Genomic DNA, 12,666 nt, shown 5'->3' with positions numbered 1-12,666 from the left:
GATTTAGTTTGGATTATTTCAATATGATACCTCGCCTTACATTCAGTTTCATTTTCAAAACCCTGCTGTCTCATTGGGTTGGATTGGAATACCCTGTTACTGTTATTATTGAAGACCACTGAAATCATGTGTGATGTTTGCTTCAGGGGAAATCAGGGGAACCAGGACCAACAGGAGACCGCGGTCACCCGGGAGCACCAGGGGTACCCGGAGAGCACGGTTTACCTGGGGTTGCTGGGAAAGAGGGCGGAAAGGTCAGATACAGATTTATTATTTCTGTTTTTATCATTCCATTTATTCTGTAGGTAATATTTCTATTCTTGTTAATTCATGTCTTAGGGGGACCCTGGTTTACCGGGGACATCAGGGAAGAACGGTCCAACTGGACTGAAGGGGTTCAGAGGGAGCAGAGGAGCTACTGGAATTATGGTACCAAATAACTGCTGAAATACTGTACATCTGTGTTCGTGTTTTTGTGAAGCTCTTTTAGTAGTTTAGTTCTACAAAATGCTTTATTGACATTTAAAGGGACCCCCGGGTCTGAAAGGAGCAACAGGCCCCGGTGGATCCGCCGGATCTCTGGTAAGTAATGGCACAACAATTCTGATTTACCTTAACTCCCTGTCAGGCATTCTGCAGCTGTGTTTCCCCATATGTAACATTATCTTCTGCAGTAATTTGGTACTTGAAGACATTTAAAGGGCTAATATATTGTGTGTAGGGGCCATCAGGAGAACGGGGCCCTCCAGGACCAGCTGGGGCAATCGGACAGCCTGGTCGTGCCGGAGCAGTTGGAGGACCGGGACCAATGGGAGAGAAGGGGGAGCCTGTAATTATCAGCATGCTTTTTGTTTCTTATAATCATTTCATCTGCTGACACCGGAGGCTGCTTTAGAAAGCATCCTCAGAGAATATGAAGAAAACACACAAACAAAACTTGTATGTAATTTTAATAAATGAGTTGTTGCTTGTAATTTTTCTCTGTATTGTTTATATCCTAATTGCACTTTTTAAAATGAGCTCGGTGTATTTGCCTCAGGGAGAGAAGGGCCCTATTGGACCTGCGGGTAAGGACGGGGATCAGGGTCTGGTAGGAATGCCCGGAGCAACAGGAGCTGCAGGACCTTCGGGGGATGATGGGGATAAGGTAAAGTATCCATGATGTGTTAAAGTACAAGAGAAATAAATACAGGATCTGGGGCCAATATCTGATTTATGCTTTTTGTAAATCTGTGTTCCTATACAGATTATAGCTTATTCTGATAACTCTGTATTACCTCCAATTAACAATATTTAAAAAGCATTTTTTCTACAGCGTCTCCACACCCAGCATCAAAACTCAGCTTGACGGCTCCAAAAAATGAAATCGATCTGCTTCTCTCTAATTCCTTCAGCCTTCCTGTTATCTGCTGGATTCTCAGCCTGTTTGAAACTGTAGAAAATACAGATTCATTTTAAATTGATTCCTACAAAGGTTCTGCATCACCTCAATGATACTGAAAGTATTCAGATTGAAGTGTTCTTCCCTCAGTAACCACGTCCACATCAAAAACTGTTGTTAGCTCGAGATGTTAGCTCTTGGGATGGTGTGTTCATAAATTGAAAGAAATATTGGATTTTTAAGTTCGCAGCTGGCCACTCACCATTCAGTGCTGGTCAAGTGGAAAGTTTCCAGATGTTTTGTGTTTCATGTCCACAGGGGGAGCAGGGAGGACCTGGACAGAAAGGCAGCAAAGGAGACAAGGGGGAAGCGGTGAGTGTGGGGTCAGGTTGTGCTTCAGAAGGATCAGTTATGATCACCTGATCCAATTTCGCATAATTCTTTGGTGCTTTCTCAACAGGGTCCCCCGGGTCCTACTGGCACCCAGGGGCCAGTTGGTCAGCCAGGTCTTCCAGTGAGTCTTCATCTCTTTTCTTTTCTGCCTTGTTAGGACTGATGGTTGAAAGAGAGAATTTCTGTTGTGACATTTTTTTTATGTAATATATCATAATATGATTACATTTCCTAAATACACGATCACAATGGACTGATCCCAGTAATCAATCTGTTGTCACTATGTCACGAGACGTTGATCCGGAATGTATTCACATCAGACTCCACCTGTCTAACAGGGTGTAGATGGACTGTCTGGCCCTCGAGGGCAGCAGGGTATGTACGGTCCCAAAGGAGACGAGGGGCCCCGTGGTTTCAAGGGCTCCAGAGGGCCGAGAGGATTACAGGTTAGGTTTGCGAGTGTGGGGATTCTTGAAGGATACTAATTTAGTTTTATTTCAGTTAAATAATTCTGTACATATTGTCCCAGGGTATGCCTGGCTTACCTGGAGAAAAGGGAGAGAGTGGACATGTTGGTCTGATGGTAAGTTTATGTTCTCTTTATTCTATTTGTTTGCTTTCGCACCTTTTTTTCTAATGTCACAAATGTATGAAAAAAATGTTGATTTATTGTGATTACCTGGTTGTAGGGTCCACCTGGACTACAAGGCCCCAATGGTGCTCAAGGACCTATGGGAGGACTGGTAATGTCTTAGGCGTTTGATTTTGAATCTTTAATCTTTCCAGAATTAAATCGTACGGTAATAAACATAATTTGTGTGGCACAGGGACAAACCGGCAGACCTGGGATGATTGGACAGCCGGGTGTTGTGGGGGAAAAGGTAAAAAAAAAACTTCACTGTTTTCACTTGAATATCCTAATACTTCTCATATTTTTTGCACTTAATATTTTTTCCTCTTAGGGAGAGGATGGAGAAGCGGGTGACCCTGGACCCGTCGGTATTCCAGGAAGGCTAGTGAGTCTGTTTGGTTTTTAGCTAGCAAATCCTTGGAATAAAAATTTATTTAGCAATTAATTGTATTGCCTTAAGAGTCTCCCACACTTTACATTTCCTCTCTCCTCTCCTGTTGCTTACAGGGTGACAAAGGAGACCAAGGTGAAAAGGGAGATACGGGCCCTCCAGGAGCCGCCGGTCCCCCGGGGGCCAGGGGCATTCCAGGAGAGGATGGAGCAAAGGGCAATGCTGTAAGGGCCACTCAAACTGTACTGTGTGATGTGCAATGACACACATTACTGTAGCTTACTCAAACAACTTTGGTTGTAAATAGAAATGTAGAGTTGATTCCTAAAGAATTGAACAGATGTAGTAAGATGTAGGGTGATAGATAAATTTGTGGTTTTAAAGTAAAATACAAATACTGTTAAGTATTTACCATTTACAGGTTTCCTAGTCTTTGAGTGTTTGTCAAATATAAATGTTTCAGATCATTAAACAAATTTTAATATCAGACCGAGATAAACATGAGTATAACAAGAAAATTATTTCATTTATTAGGAAAAAAAGAAGCTATGTGATAAAGTAACTGCCCTGTTAAGGGCAACAATAAGCCATCAAATCTCTGGGGGAACTGCAGTATTCTTGTTGAGAAAGTTTGGCCTCTTCCAATTAAACCATGAATTAATTATAATTAGGTACAAAAGAGCTTCATCTTACTTGCCACAAGAATCAAGAAGTTACTTAAACAGGACCAGTCTGTCTGAGAACAGGAAGTTGGCAAAATGAATTCAAATCAATGCATCAGGTACAGCTGAAAGAAAATTCAAGAACAGACTAGAACTACAGTGAGTAACATCCAAATGGTCTCAGAGTCTTTTCTCAGCCTCTGAGACTAAAGGAAACCACAATGAAAGCCAGAATCCACAAACAGATTAAATTCTTAGTGAACCTTTCCAGGAGTAACCAAAATTATTCCAAGACAGAGGAGGAGTAACCCAGGGCAACCAGGACCAATCATCTGAAACGCTTGTCATACCTCAGCCTACAAAAGCTTTTATTGCTTGCGTCTTTAGTTCATAACTGCATTCCACCTGGAGATATAAATTTTTAGCTACAGGCCTTCAGAGACTCTTCATGGCTTCAGGGTCTACCATCACCACCAACCTCCAGTCGTCCTGGTTCTCTGTCATCGATGGCCTCCAGATTCTCAGCTCCTTGCTAACCGGCCACTTTCCTGTGGCCTTTCTGAACTGATTAAGAACTCTAGTTCATTTTTCTTTCGGACCCTTTATTTTATTTTGTGTTTCCTCTGTTGTGAAGAGTTCTGACCATAAATCCAATACTGAATCTGTGGCTGGCAGCTAAAGATTGAGGTGAAGACACAGAGGCCTTCACTATCACAGACTTTGATCACATCCCTAAAATCTAATTTTCAAGCATGAAAAAAGCTGGTTAGCGAATATAAGAGTGTGATTGTTGTAATGCAAAAAAATATTTTTTGTTGTTTGACCAATAATAGTTTTTTTTCTATTATTTTCTCACATGTTTTAAGAGATGCCTGCCATATTCTCTATTGGAAACAAACTTTTTAGCCTAATGACTCACTTTAGCTTTAATCAAACATTTGAAATATTTTAGCAATAGCAAATTCACATTGTTGAAAATTAACAAAATATGTGCTTTGATTGTAAGGTTTAATGTGTTGTATTTTCTTCTTTCCACAGGGTCCTATAGGTCTGACTGGTGACCTTGGTCAGCAGGGAGAGGCAGGACCCAACGTGAGTGCCTGCTTGAAATTCACTTGTTTTGTCTTTTAAATAATCGTAAAGTGTTGACTGTCCATCTGTTTATCTCACTGCTGTAAGGCAGCAACGTAAAACACATTTCTCAGAAGCTTGTGTTGTATGTGTGGGAACATTTGATGTGCATTCACATTCTAAGAACATACAAAACTAGAAAACTATTCACACCCCTTGAACTTTTCCATATTTTGACACATTGCAACTAAAAATATAAATATATTTCATTGGAATTTTATCTGGCATACCAACACAAAGTGGTATACATTTGTGAAGTAGAAAGAAAAATATATGTGGTTCAAAACATATTTTACAATAAAAACACTGAAAAGCAGAGTGTACAGAAGTATTCAGCCCCCTTTGATTTGAGTGCAATCAATTGCCTTCAGAAGTTACTCGATGGCTCCCTGTGATTAAACAGAGTCCAGCTGTGTGTAATCTGATGTCAGTAGAGACCCAGCTGCTCTGTGATGCCTCAGAGGTTCCGAGAATATAGGAGAGCAAACACCATCATGAAGTCCAGGGAACACAGCAGACAGGTCAGGAAGAAAGATGCAGAGAAGTTTAAAGCAGACTTAGACTGTAAAAAGATTTCCCACACTCTGAACATCTCACTGTTGAATCCATCATCCAGAGATGGAAACAGTCTGGTCCAACTGTAAATCTACAAGACGAGGCCATCCAGCTGAACAAGCAGAGCTCTGATCAGAGACACAGCCAAGAGGCCCATGGTGACTCTGGACCAGATGCAGAGATCCACAGCTCGGGTGGGGGAATCTGTCCACAGGATAACTATTAGTAATCACTGCACAAATGTCTTTCTGGAAGAAAGTCGTTGTTAGAGAAGCACAAGAAGTCCTGTTTACAGTTTGACAGAAGTCATGTTGGACACAGCGGACATGTGGCAGGAGGAGCTTCTGCTATGTGTTGGCTTCTGGTTGGAAAGTGACGAAATATGGAAAAGTTCAACATATTTTTGCAAATCACTGCATGTAAGCTAAACATTTATTTTGTAAAAAAATAAAAATAAATAGAAAAGTCAATATGATATCAGTTAAACTTTGATTAAACCACATATTCCAATTAAAGATTAAATATAGAAGGGAAGGAAGCGACTCCTAACCACAACTGTTTATTTATATTTATGTTTATATATTGCATATTTAATATTAACATTGTAAGAAACCACAAGATCATTTAAATATAACATTTCTTTAATGTATGTATGTGATGGATATTTTATTTATTAATGTTGCGTGTTTGTAGTGAAAGATTGTGATCTGTTCCAGGACAAAATCAAAAAGTAAATAAATATGAACATTTGTTGGCATTTTTACATTTGTTTTAGACCTGCTATTTGTGTATAAAACTAACATTGCATCTTTGCAATTTACTCACTGTTGTGCACAAAGTTTTTGTAAATTCTCAGCTGTGCTTTTCACAATATTTTTCCAATGCTACTTTTTAATACAGCTATGCATGTTTTGTAGTTTAGTTTTCCTCTGCCCACTCTGTTCCCTTCCTCATTAGGGTGTAGACGGCCTCCTCGGATCTAAAGGAGACACCGGAGAACCTGGTAAATCTGTAAGTCTCACTTTATAAACTGTAACCTTTGACGTCCTCAATGTCATTATTTAAGATTATGTTATCATACAAGGGGACCTCATTCTTTGAATTCCTCAGGGACCCCCAGGGCCGACGGGGGAGCCTGGACCACCGGGGCCTCCTGGACGAAGGGTTTGTATCTCTGATTATGTGTTTTTTTAATTTTTATTTTCTTAGTATCAAGTTTCAAAATTTGAATGATTTCCTGCTACTTTCAACTCACCTGTAAACATTCAGGGACACTTGGGAAAATCAGGGAAGGAAGGCAAAGAAGGTCTGAAAGGAACAAAGGTAAACATTTGAAGCATCTTTAAAAAAAAACACCTTTGAAATGACCCATGTGTCTGAGGATGTCCCATGTTTCTGTCGTTCTGTCAGGGGGCCCTTGGACTGGAGGGTCCCATTGGAAAGACCGGACCCAGAGGTTCTCAAGGGCATCCAGGAAAAAATGGTCCACAGGGCCTGAGAGGAATCCCTGGGCCAGCAGTGAGTCTGTTTGTGCCAATAGAAAGAAAGCAGAGTAAAGACCACGCTCAACAAGTTTCTCTTTTTGTGTGTTTGTAGGGTGAGCAGGGTTTAAATGGGCCACCGGGTCAAACTGGACTTCCAGGTCCCATGGTAAGATCTTCATTTTAAATGTTTAGGCTAATGTGCATGAGACTAATTAATAATATGAACTTTTACAAATGAAGTGAATCGTTTCTAGACATGAGACAACAACTATCGCCTAATTGGAGCGTCCAGTTACCTTTCATTTGTTTCGCTCACTAAGCGCCTGACACAAGGCCAGCTGGACGGGTGGTGGGATTCATTCAAAGCGGGGGTCTCAAACTGCAGGACTCAACTGCCAGTGCTATGCAGCTTTTAGGTGTGTCTCAGTTTAAGCACACCCCAACTTAGTTTGTTAGGCTGACTGGAGCTTGAATAAAGGCTAAAGAAGCCGTTTAGTCATTTGATGTAGGAAAACATCTAAAGGTTCAAGGACACTGACCTTGTTTTTACTTCAGGTTGAGAGCCACTAAATAGTTAACCTGAAGTTTTCTGTTTGGGAGACTGTATGAATTTGGTTAAAATGTTAATTAACCTTTAACTAAAATTGCAAACATTAATAATAATGATCTATAGCTATCAAAAATAAATTACATTTCTTCAATTGAGTAGAGAAAATGTATCAATGAAATTATATGAATACTAGTGTTTTAGGACTGATCTGATCAGGTTGATGGAAAAAACAAACAACAAAAAAAACATGATTTTGACTATGTAACCTTTGACTCTTTAGGGTCCACCAGGTTTACCCGGCCTCAAGGGAGATCATGGCAGGAAGGGAGACAAGGTTAATCAAAAACATGCAACTATTCTTTTACTGTAATATTTTCACCATTGTGTTTGTAACCTCGTTCATGATGTGATCACAGGGTCATGGTGGACTAATCGGACTCATAGGACCTCCAGGAGACATCGGAGAGAAAGGTGACAGAGGACTACCAGGAAACCAAGGCCTTCAAGGTCCAAAAGGAGATGAGGTACTGAAACACCCAGAGTCAGAACTTAATCAGAACACAATGAAATTATATACTTGAGAGTCACTTGGTGAAATAATTCAGATTGCATACAGGTACACATTAATAAGAAAAATGTACATTGATAACACAATTTTTTAAAACATGTTTCATTTTCACCTCCACCTCTGAGAGGGCAGCACCTCTATGGGATGCTCCCTGCTGTTTAAAGAAACTGAGCCTGCTCTGTAAATCCAGATTTTGTTGCTTATAATACAGTTTTGTACAGCATACACATAAAAATAGATTGGGATTTCTTAATAATTAGCTTAACTGTATGCTCACAGAAACTATGGGTGCAGCTGACATAAAATGACAGGGTACTAATAATGGGTTTCAAGAGTTGAGTTTTGTGGCAACTTCAAAAACCAAGCATACCTCAGACTTGATCGGGACATTTCCAGCTTCAAGCAGACGTTGAGCAACAACAACAGTGTTTAAGATGGCAGTTATTTCTTTGTTTTTGTTTCTGTTGAAGCTCGTCTTGTTTACTTACAGTTTTGTCTCCTTGAATAAAAATTAGGGTCCAGTCGGCCCAGCAGGCCTACCTGGACCTCCTGGTCCCACAGGACTGTCTGTGAGTAAACTATAGGCCGTCTCACAGCTTGTAAAGAGACTAAACAATTGCTAACCTGACAGTTTTCTGGAAACCTACTAATCCTAGTTTTATGCTTGTCTCTTCTCAATACCTCTCCTTTTCTAATAGGGTGCTATTGGTCAAAAAGGCTCCAAAGGGAACCAGGTACAGTTGATACTGATTTTAAGTTTTAACTATTCCCTGTTATTACACTCATTGTTAGCAGCTCCACAGTACAACCTAAAGTACATTGTATTATTTACTATTTAGGGTCCGATAGGTCCCAGAGGAGACACTGGCCCTGTGGGGCCTCCAGGATCACCTGTGAGTTCAGCCCATAGCAAAAGTTGTGCCATCAAAGTGTCTGTATTCATTAAGACTCTGCCTTAACTTCTTCTTTGTTCTTTTGGTGTGTTTTCTCTCCCTAGGGACGGGCCGCTGTTGGTTTTTCGCCTCTTCCAGAGCGAGGAAGAAGAAGAAGAACTCACCCTGTGGTGGATGGTGCTGCAGTGGAGGATGAGGAGGAGACCATGGACAGAGGAGAGGACGACGGTTGGGTGCAAAGCGACCAGGCCACACTGGATGGTTTGGTGAAAGATAATGAGACTCAGGACATGGAAGAAGTGTTTGCTTCAATTTCATCTATGAAAGTTGAGGTGGAGGGTCTGCGTAACCCAATGGGGACTTACCACAGCCCAGCACGCACCTGCAAGGAGCTTTGGCTCCTCCATCCAGAGCTCCCCAGTGGTACTTTATCACTCTATGAACTTTTTGAATCGGAACAACTGGGCCTCTTCTGTTTATATGTCTAAAACATTCATGTCCTTGTGTGAATTTGTTGTTTTTCTTTTGCCTCTCCAGGGGAGTATTGGATAGACCCCAACCAGGGCTGCCACAGAGATGCCTTCAAAGCTTTCTGTAACTTTACTGCACAGGGAGAAACATGTTTGTACCCAGACAAAAAGTTCCAGTCGGTTAGTTTATAAAGCTTACAGTAAGAGATTACTAAATCTTCTTTTGTTTTACAGCAGTACTAACTTCATGTTATTTGTTTCCATCAGGTGAAATTAGCAGCATGGAAAGGGGAAAAACCTAACACCTGGTACAGTAAATTCAGGAAAGGCAAACAGGTACAATGTGATAAATAAATCTGCATCAGTTTCATTCTGACTTTATGGGGAGTTATATGTGATTTCAAAGATAATTTTGATGATTCTAGCAACAGAGATCCATTTCTGGTGATCAATAGAAAAAGTCTGTCCATGTAATAACTAATTAGTTTCCCCACTATGTTTATGTACGTGTTCTTGTAAGCTTTCTATTTTTTTCCCCACAAGTTCATTTTTCAGGCTTTTTAAATGTTCAGTGATCAAAAGCAGCATCGATGGTAATTGAGCTGAGGTGATGCTCTTTTCCACAACAACAGAGAGAAAACTTGTCTGCACAGATTGGTTTGTTTCCATGGAGAAAATTGGTTGAGTGAATAGATAGGAAGTCTGCACTGATTGGTACACTCTCTGCAGCCCTGGGGATGCTTTTAAAGAAAGTGTTGGTTTAGTTAGAGCCACAAATGACCAGAATAACAGCTTCAATTATTTTACCTAAGAAAACAAAACACAGGCTGTCAGTTTCATTTTGACAAGCAACAGTATAATCAGATAGTTTGAGGGATGAAGACAGAGATTTGTTCCTGGAGTCTAAATGAGGCTGCTGTGAGGGACTACCATCCAGAGCTCTGAAAAATTACTTGGCTCTGCCGAAAGTTTGAATACGAGATGCAATTTGTGCTTCTTAGTTTGTCAAAAATTACAACACTGTGGTGTTGATGTGCACAGAGCTAATTTTTGTTTCCATTGTGTCTTCGCTGTATTTGACCATGAAATGATTTGTTTATCTTGAACGTGTCATTCTGTGGCTCTCTTCCAGTTCTCCTACACAGGGTCAGATGGTTTCTCGATAGACATTGTTCAGCTGACCTTCCTGAAGCTTCTCAGTGCCACAGCAAAGCAGACGTTCACCTATCACTGCCTCAACTCTGCCGCCTGGCTACACGTGGCCACCTACAGTCATGAACATGCACTGCGCTTCAGAGGCAGCAACGGGGAGGAGCTGACTCACGAGAACGCACATTACATCAGTCCGCTATACGACGGCTGTCAAGTAAGTGTTGCAGACATGTGACATTAAAGCAAACATGCAGAGATGTGCTTCATTTTTTGTTGTTTGATATTGTGCAGGTACGCTCAGGACAGGAGAGGACGGTTTTGGAAATTGAGGCACCGACGTCCCAGACTCTCCCCATAATCGACATAGCTGTGTCCGATTTCGGCAATGGGAACCAAAAATTTGGTTTCCAAGTTGGCCCGGTTTGCTTCAATGGTTAACAATCTCAGGAAGGCATAAGAACGGGATTAATTTAATAGAAAGGAGCCTTGGACACTTTTTTACATGCAGGGAGAACAAAACTTTCAAGATCACATATTTAATTTGTACAGTAAACAATGTTTCATGGCTCAAACTACCACTCTTGCTCAAATGTTCATTCAGTTTGTATGTTACAGGTTCATTGTAGTTGTATGCTAATGGCTCACTGTGGACTCACATGCTGTTACAAAGAGAAGGACACCTTTGTTGATGTCCTCACGGTTTTTTCTCTTCTTCTTTTCTTCTTCAACACGTGTACTCTGCTCTGTTTTCTCTGCTTCTGTTTCAGTAATGACTTTTAACAAAACAAATTAGTTTTGTCACACACATCTATCTCCAGTCACCTGTAAGGGAATCAGGGTGGAGGAATTAATATTCTTAAACCTGACAGATGCAGATCATCCAGCATAATCTAATGAAATAACTGAAACTGTCAGTATTCATAAATAGGTCCATATTAGTTTATTGTGTTCATCGCAATTATCTGATTGAGAAATCATAAAGAAGAAGCTGACTTTTAATTAGTGGCACAGAATAATTCTGGCTACTGGAATCGGGTTTGATGATCATTCTTAGTGTTCCTAAGTACCACCAGGAAGGAGTAACATCTTTCATTTGTGTGGATCCTGTTACTGAGGAAAAACACTCATTGTTATTTTAACCATTTAATCAGTTTGAGGTTTACAATAAAGTCAAAGGACGAACAGTGATATTATAAGCTATTCAAAAGGAAAATAGTTTGCTATTAATTTAGGCTGCAGTAGAATGATGAACACATAGCAACAAACCTGATCTTTTTTATTCTTTACTGCCTGCAACCACTGAAAGTCTGAATCCAACAAAGAAAATAGACTTTAACCTACATTCAAATTCTCTTAACACTGCTACAAATATTCACCACTCTACTTTCTTAGTGATGAAAAACATAGATGTTTTAACAACTTTTCCAAGGACATCAATAAGAGTTAGTGTGTTTTATAAAGATGTATTTCAATACAATTCAAATCTCATATTTGTGAGTGTGTACACTTTCAGATATTTTTTTGTCATCAAACCTCAATTTTTTGTTTTCTTTTGTTCTTTGTTTTGTTGTACTTGTGTGGTTGTGATTATGAGTTAAACACATTGCATTGATGAGCCACAACATTAAAACCACTTTCAAAATGAATAATACAAACATTGATTCATAATTAATCAATGTTTTATCTTTGAGAATATCTCCTATCTTAAACTATCTGTATTAATCCTGTTTGATATCAAACAGGATTAATGTTTGATATCAAACAGGATTAATACAGTATGTTTTCATTATCAGAATTGAAGTCTGAACTAAAAGTGAACTAAATTCAACTTCAGCTCCATGTTGTTAGTTCATCACAGGTCTGCAGTGTTAGCTATTAAGTAACAGACTAGTCATTCATTTTCTTAAATTTACAAGTATACCTTCTCTAAAACAGTTTAGATGTTTTTCACCTTTTATAATAATTACTGTGAAAGACACTACAAAATACAACTTCTTGTTTATCTCTGTGATGTCACCTGTTCTGTGCTCTGTTCAGAAATCCTTAGATAATTGCTTATACGAGGAAAATAATAGTCAATTTCACGACCAAAAAATGCTGAGTTTTCAATGTTACAAAACAAGTCCTACAACTCACTCAATCACAATATAGAAAAATGAAAAATCCACTCAACACCATTCATAAACTAAGTCACAGGAAACCCTGACATAAATCTTTTGTGAGTTTATTTAAGACTGTAACTTCAGGTGTTGAGTAAGATATATCTGTAGAAATAAAAGATGTATTTTCAAATCATAACAGCTTCCTCCAGTAACTAACCTCATATTGCTGCAGCAGCTACGGAAAAAAATGTCTGTCACTGTCTAAAGCAGTGTTTCTCAACCTTTTTTGGGCCAGCGCCCCCC

At 39.7% G+C, this 12,666-nt stretch overlaps 1 protein-coding gene across 1 annotated transcript in view; it reads left to right on the top strand.

Moving 5' to 3' along the window:
- Window positions 1-12,666, top strand: part of LOC103462069 (collagen alpha-1(XI) chain-like) — a 51,083-nt gene extending 38,417 nt beyond the window's left edge. Inside the window, exons 38-66 of the mRNA XM_008404579.2 lie at window positions 147-254; window positions 340-429; window positions 529-582; window positions 722-829; window positions 1,040-1,147; window positions 1,700-1,753; window positions 1,842-1,895; window positions 2,113-2,220; window positions 2,304-2,357; window positions 2,464-2,517; window positions 2,602-2,655; window positions 2,737-2,790; window positions 2,913-3,020; window positions 4,497-4,550; window positions 6,102-6,155; window positions 6,255-6,308; window positions 6,414-6,467; window positions 6,555-6,662; window positions 6,741-6,794; window positions 7,459-7,512; window positions 7,595-7,702; window positions 8,262-8,315; window positions 8,445-8,480; window positions 8,586-8,639; window positions 8,744-9,062; window positions 9,177-9,289; window positions 9,377-9,445; window positions 10,242-10,475; window positions 10,553-12,666. Of these exons, the coding sequence (XP_008402801.1) occupies window positions 147-254; window positions 340-429; window positions 529-582; window positions 722-829; window positions 1,040-1,147; window positions 1,700-1,753; window positions 1,842-1,895; window positions 2,113-2,220; window positions 2,304-2,357; window positions 2,464-2,517; window positions 2,602-2,655; window positions 2,737-2,790; window positions 2,913-3,020; window positions 4,497-4,550; window positions 6,102-6,155; window positions 6,255-6,308; window positions 6,414-6,467; window positions 6,555-6,662; window positions 6,741-6,794; window positions 7,459-7,512; window positions 7,595-7,702; window positions 8,262-8,315; window positions 8,445-8,480; window positions 8,586-8,639; window positions 8,744-9,062; window positions 9,177-9,289; window positions 9,377-9,445; window positions 10,242-10,475; window positions 10,553-10,699 (2,574 nt within the window). The 3' untranslated portion in view covers window positions 10,700-12,666. The remainder of the gene's footprint in view (window positions 1-146; window positions 255-339; window positions 430-528; window positions 583-721; window positions 830-1,039; window positions 1,148-1,699; window positions 1,754-1,841; window positions 1,896-2,112; window positions 2,221-2,303; window positions 2,358-2,463; window positions 2,518-2,601; window positions 2,656-2,736; window positions 2,791-2,912; window positions 3,021-4,496; window positions 4,551-6,101; window positions 6,156-6,254; window positions 6,309-6,413; window positions 6,468-6,554; window positions 6,663-6,740; window positions 6,795-7,458; window positions 7,513-7,594; window positions 7,703-8,261; window positions 8,316-8,444; window positions 8,481-8,585; window positions 8,640-8,743; window positions 9,063-9,176; window positions 9,290-9,376; window positions 9,446-10,241; window positions 10,476-10,552) is intronic.

This window comes from Poecilia reticulata, linkage group LG1 (genome assembly GCF_000633615.1).
Source record: "Poecilia reticulata strain Guanapo linkage group LG1, Guppy_female_1.0+MT, whole genome shotgun sequence".
In the NCBI taxonomy this organism is placed as follows: domain Eukaryota; kingdom Metazoa; phylum Chordata; class Actinopteri; order Cyprinodontiformes; family Poeciliidae; genus Poecilia; species Poecilia reticulata.
Note: the sequence above shows the minus strand (reverse complement) of the source record. Positions and strands in the feature narration are given on the sequence as shown.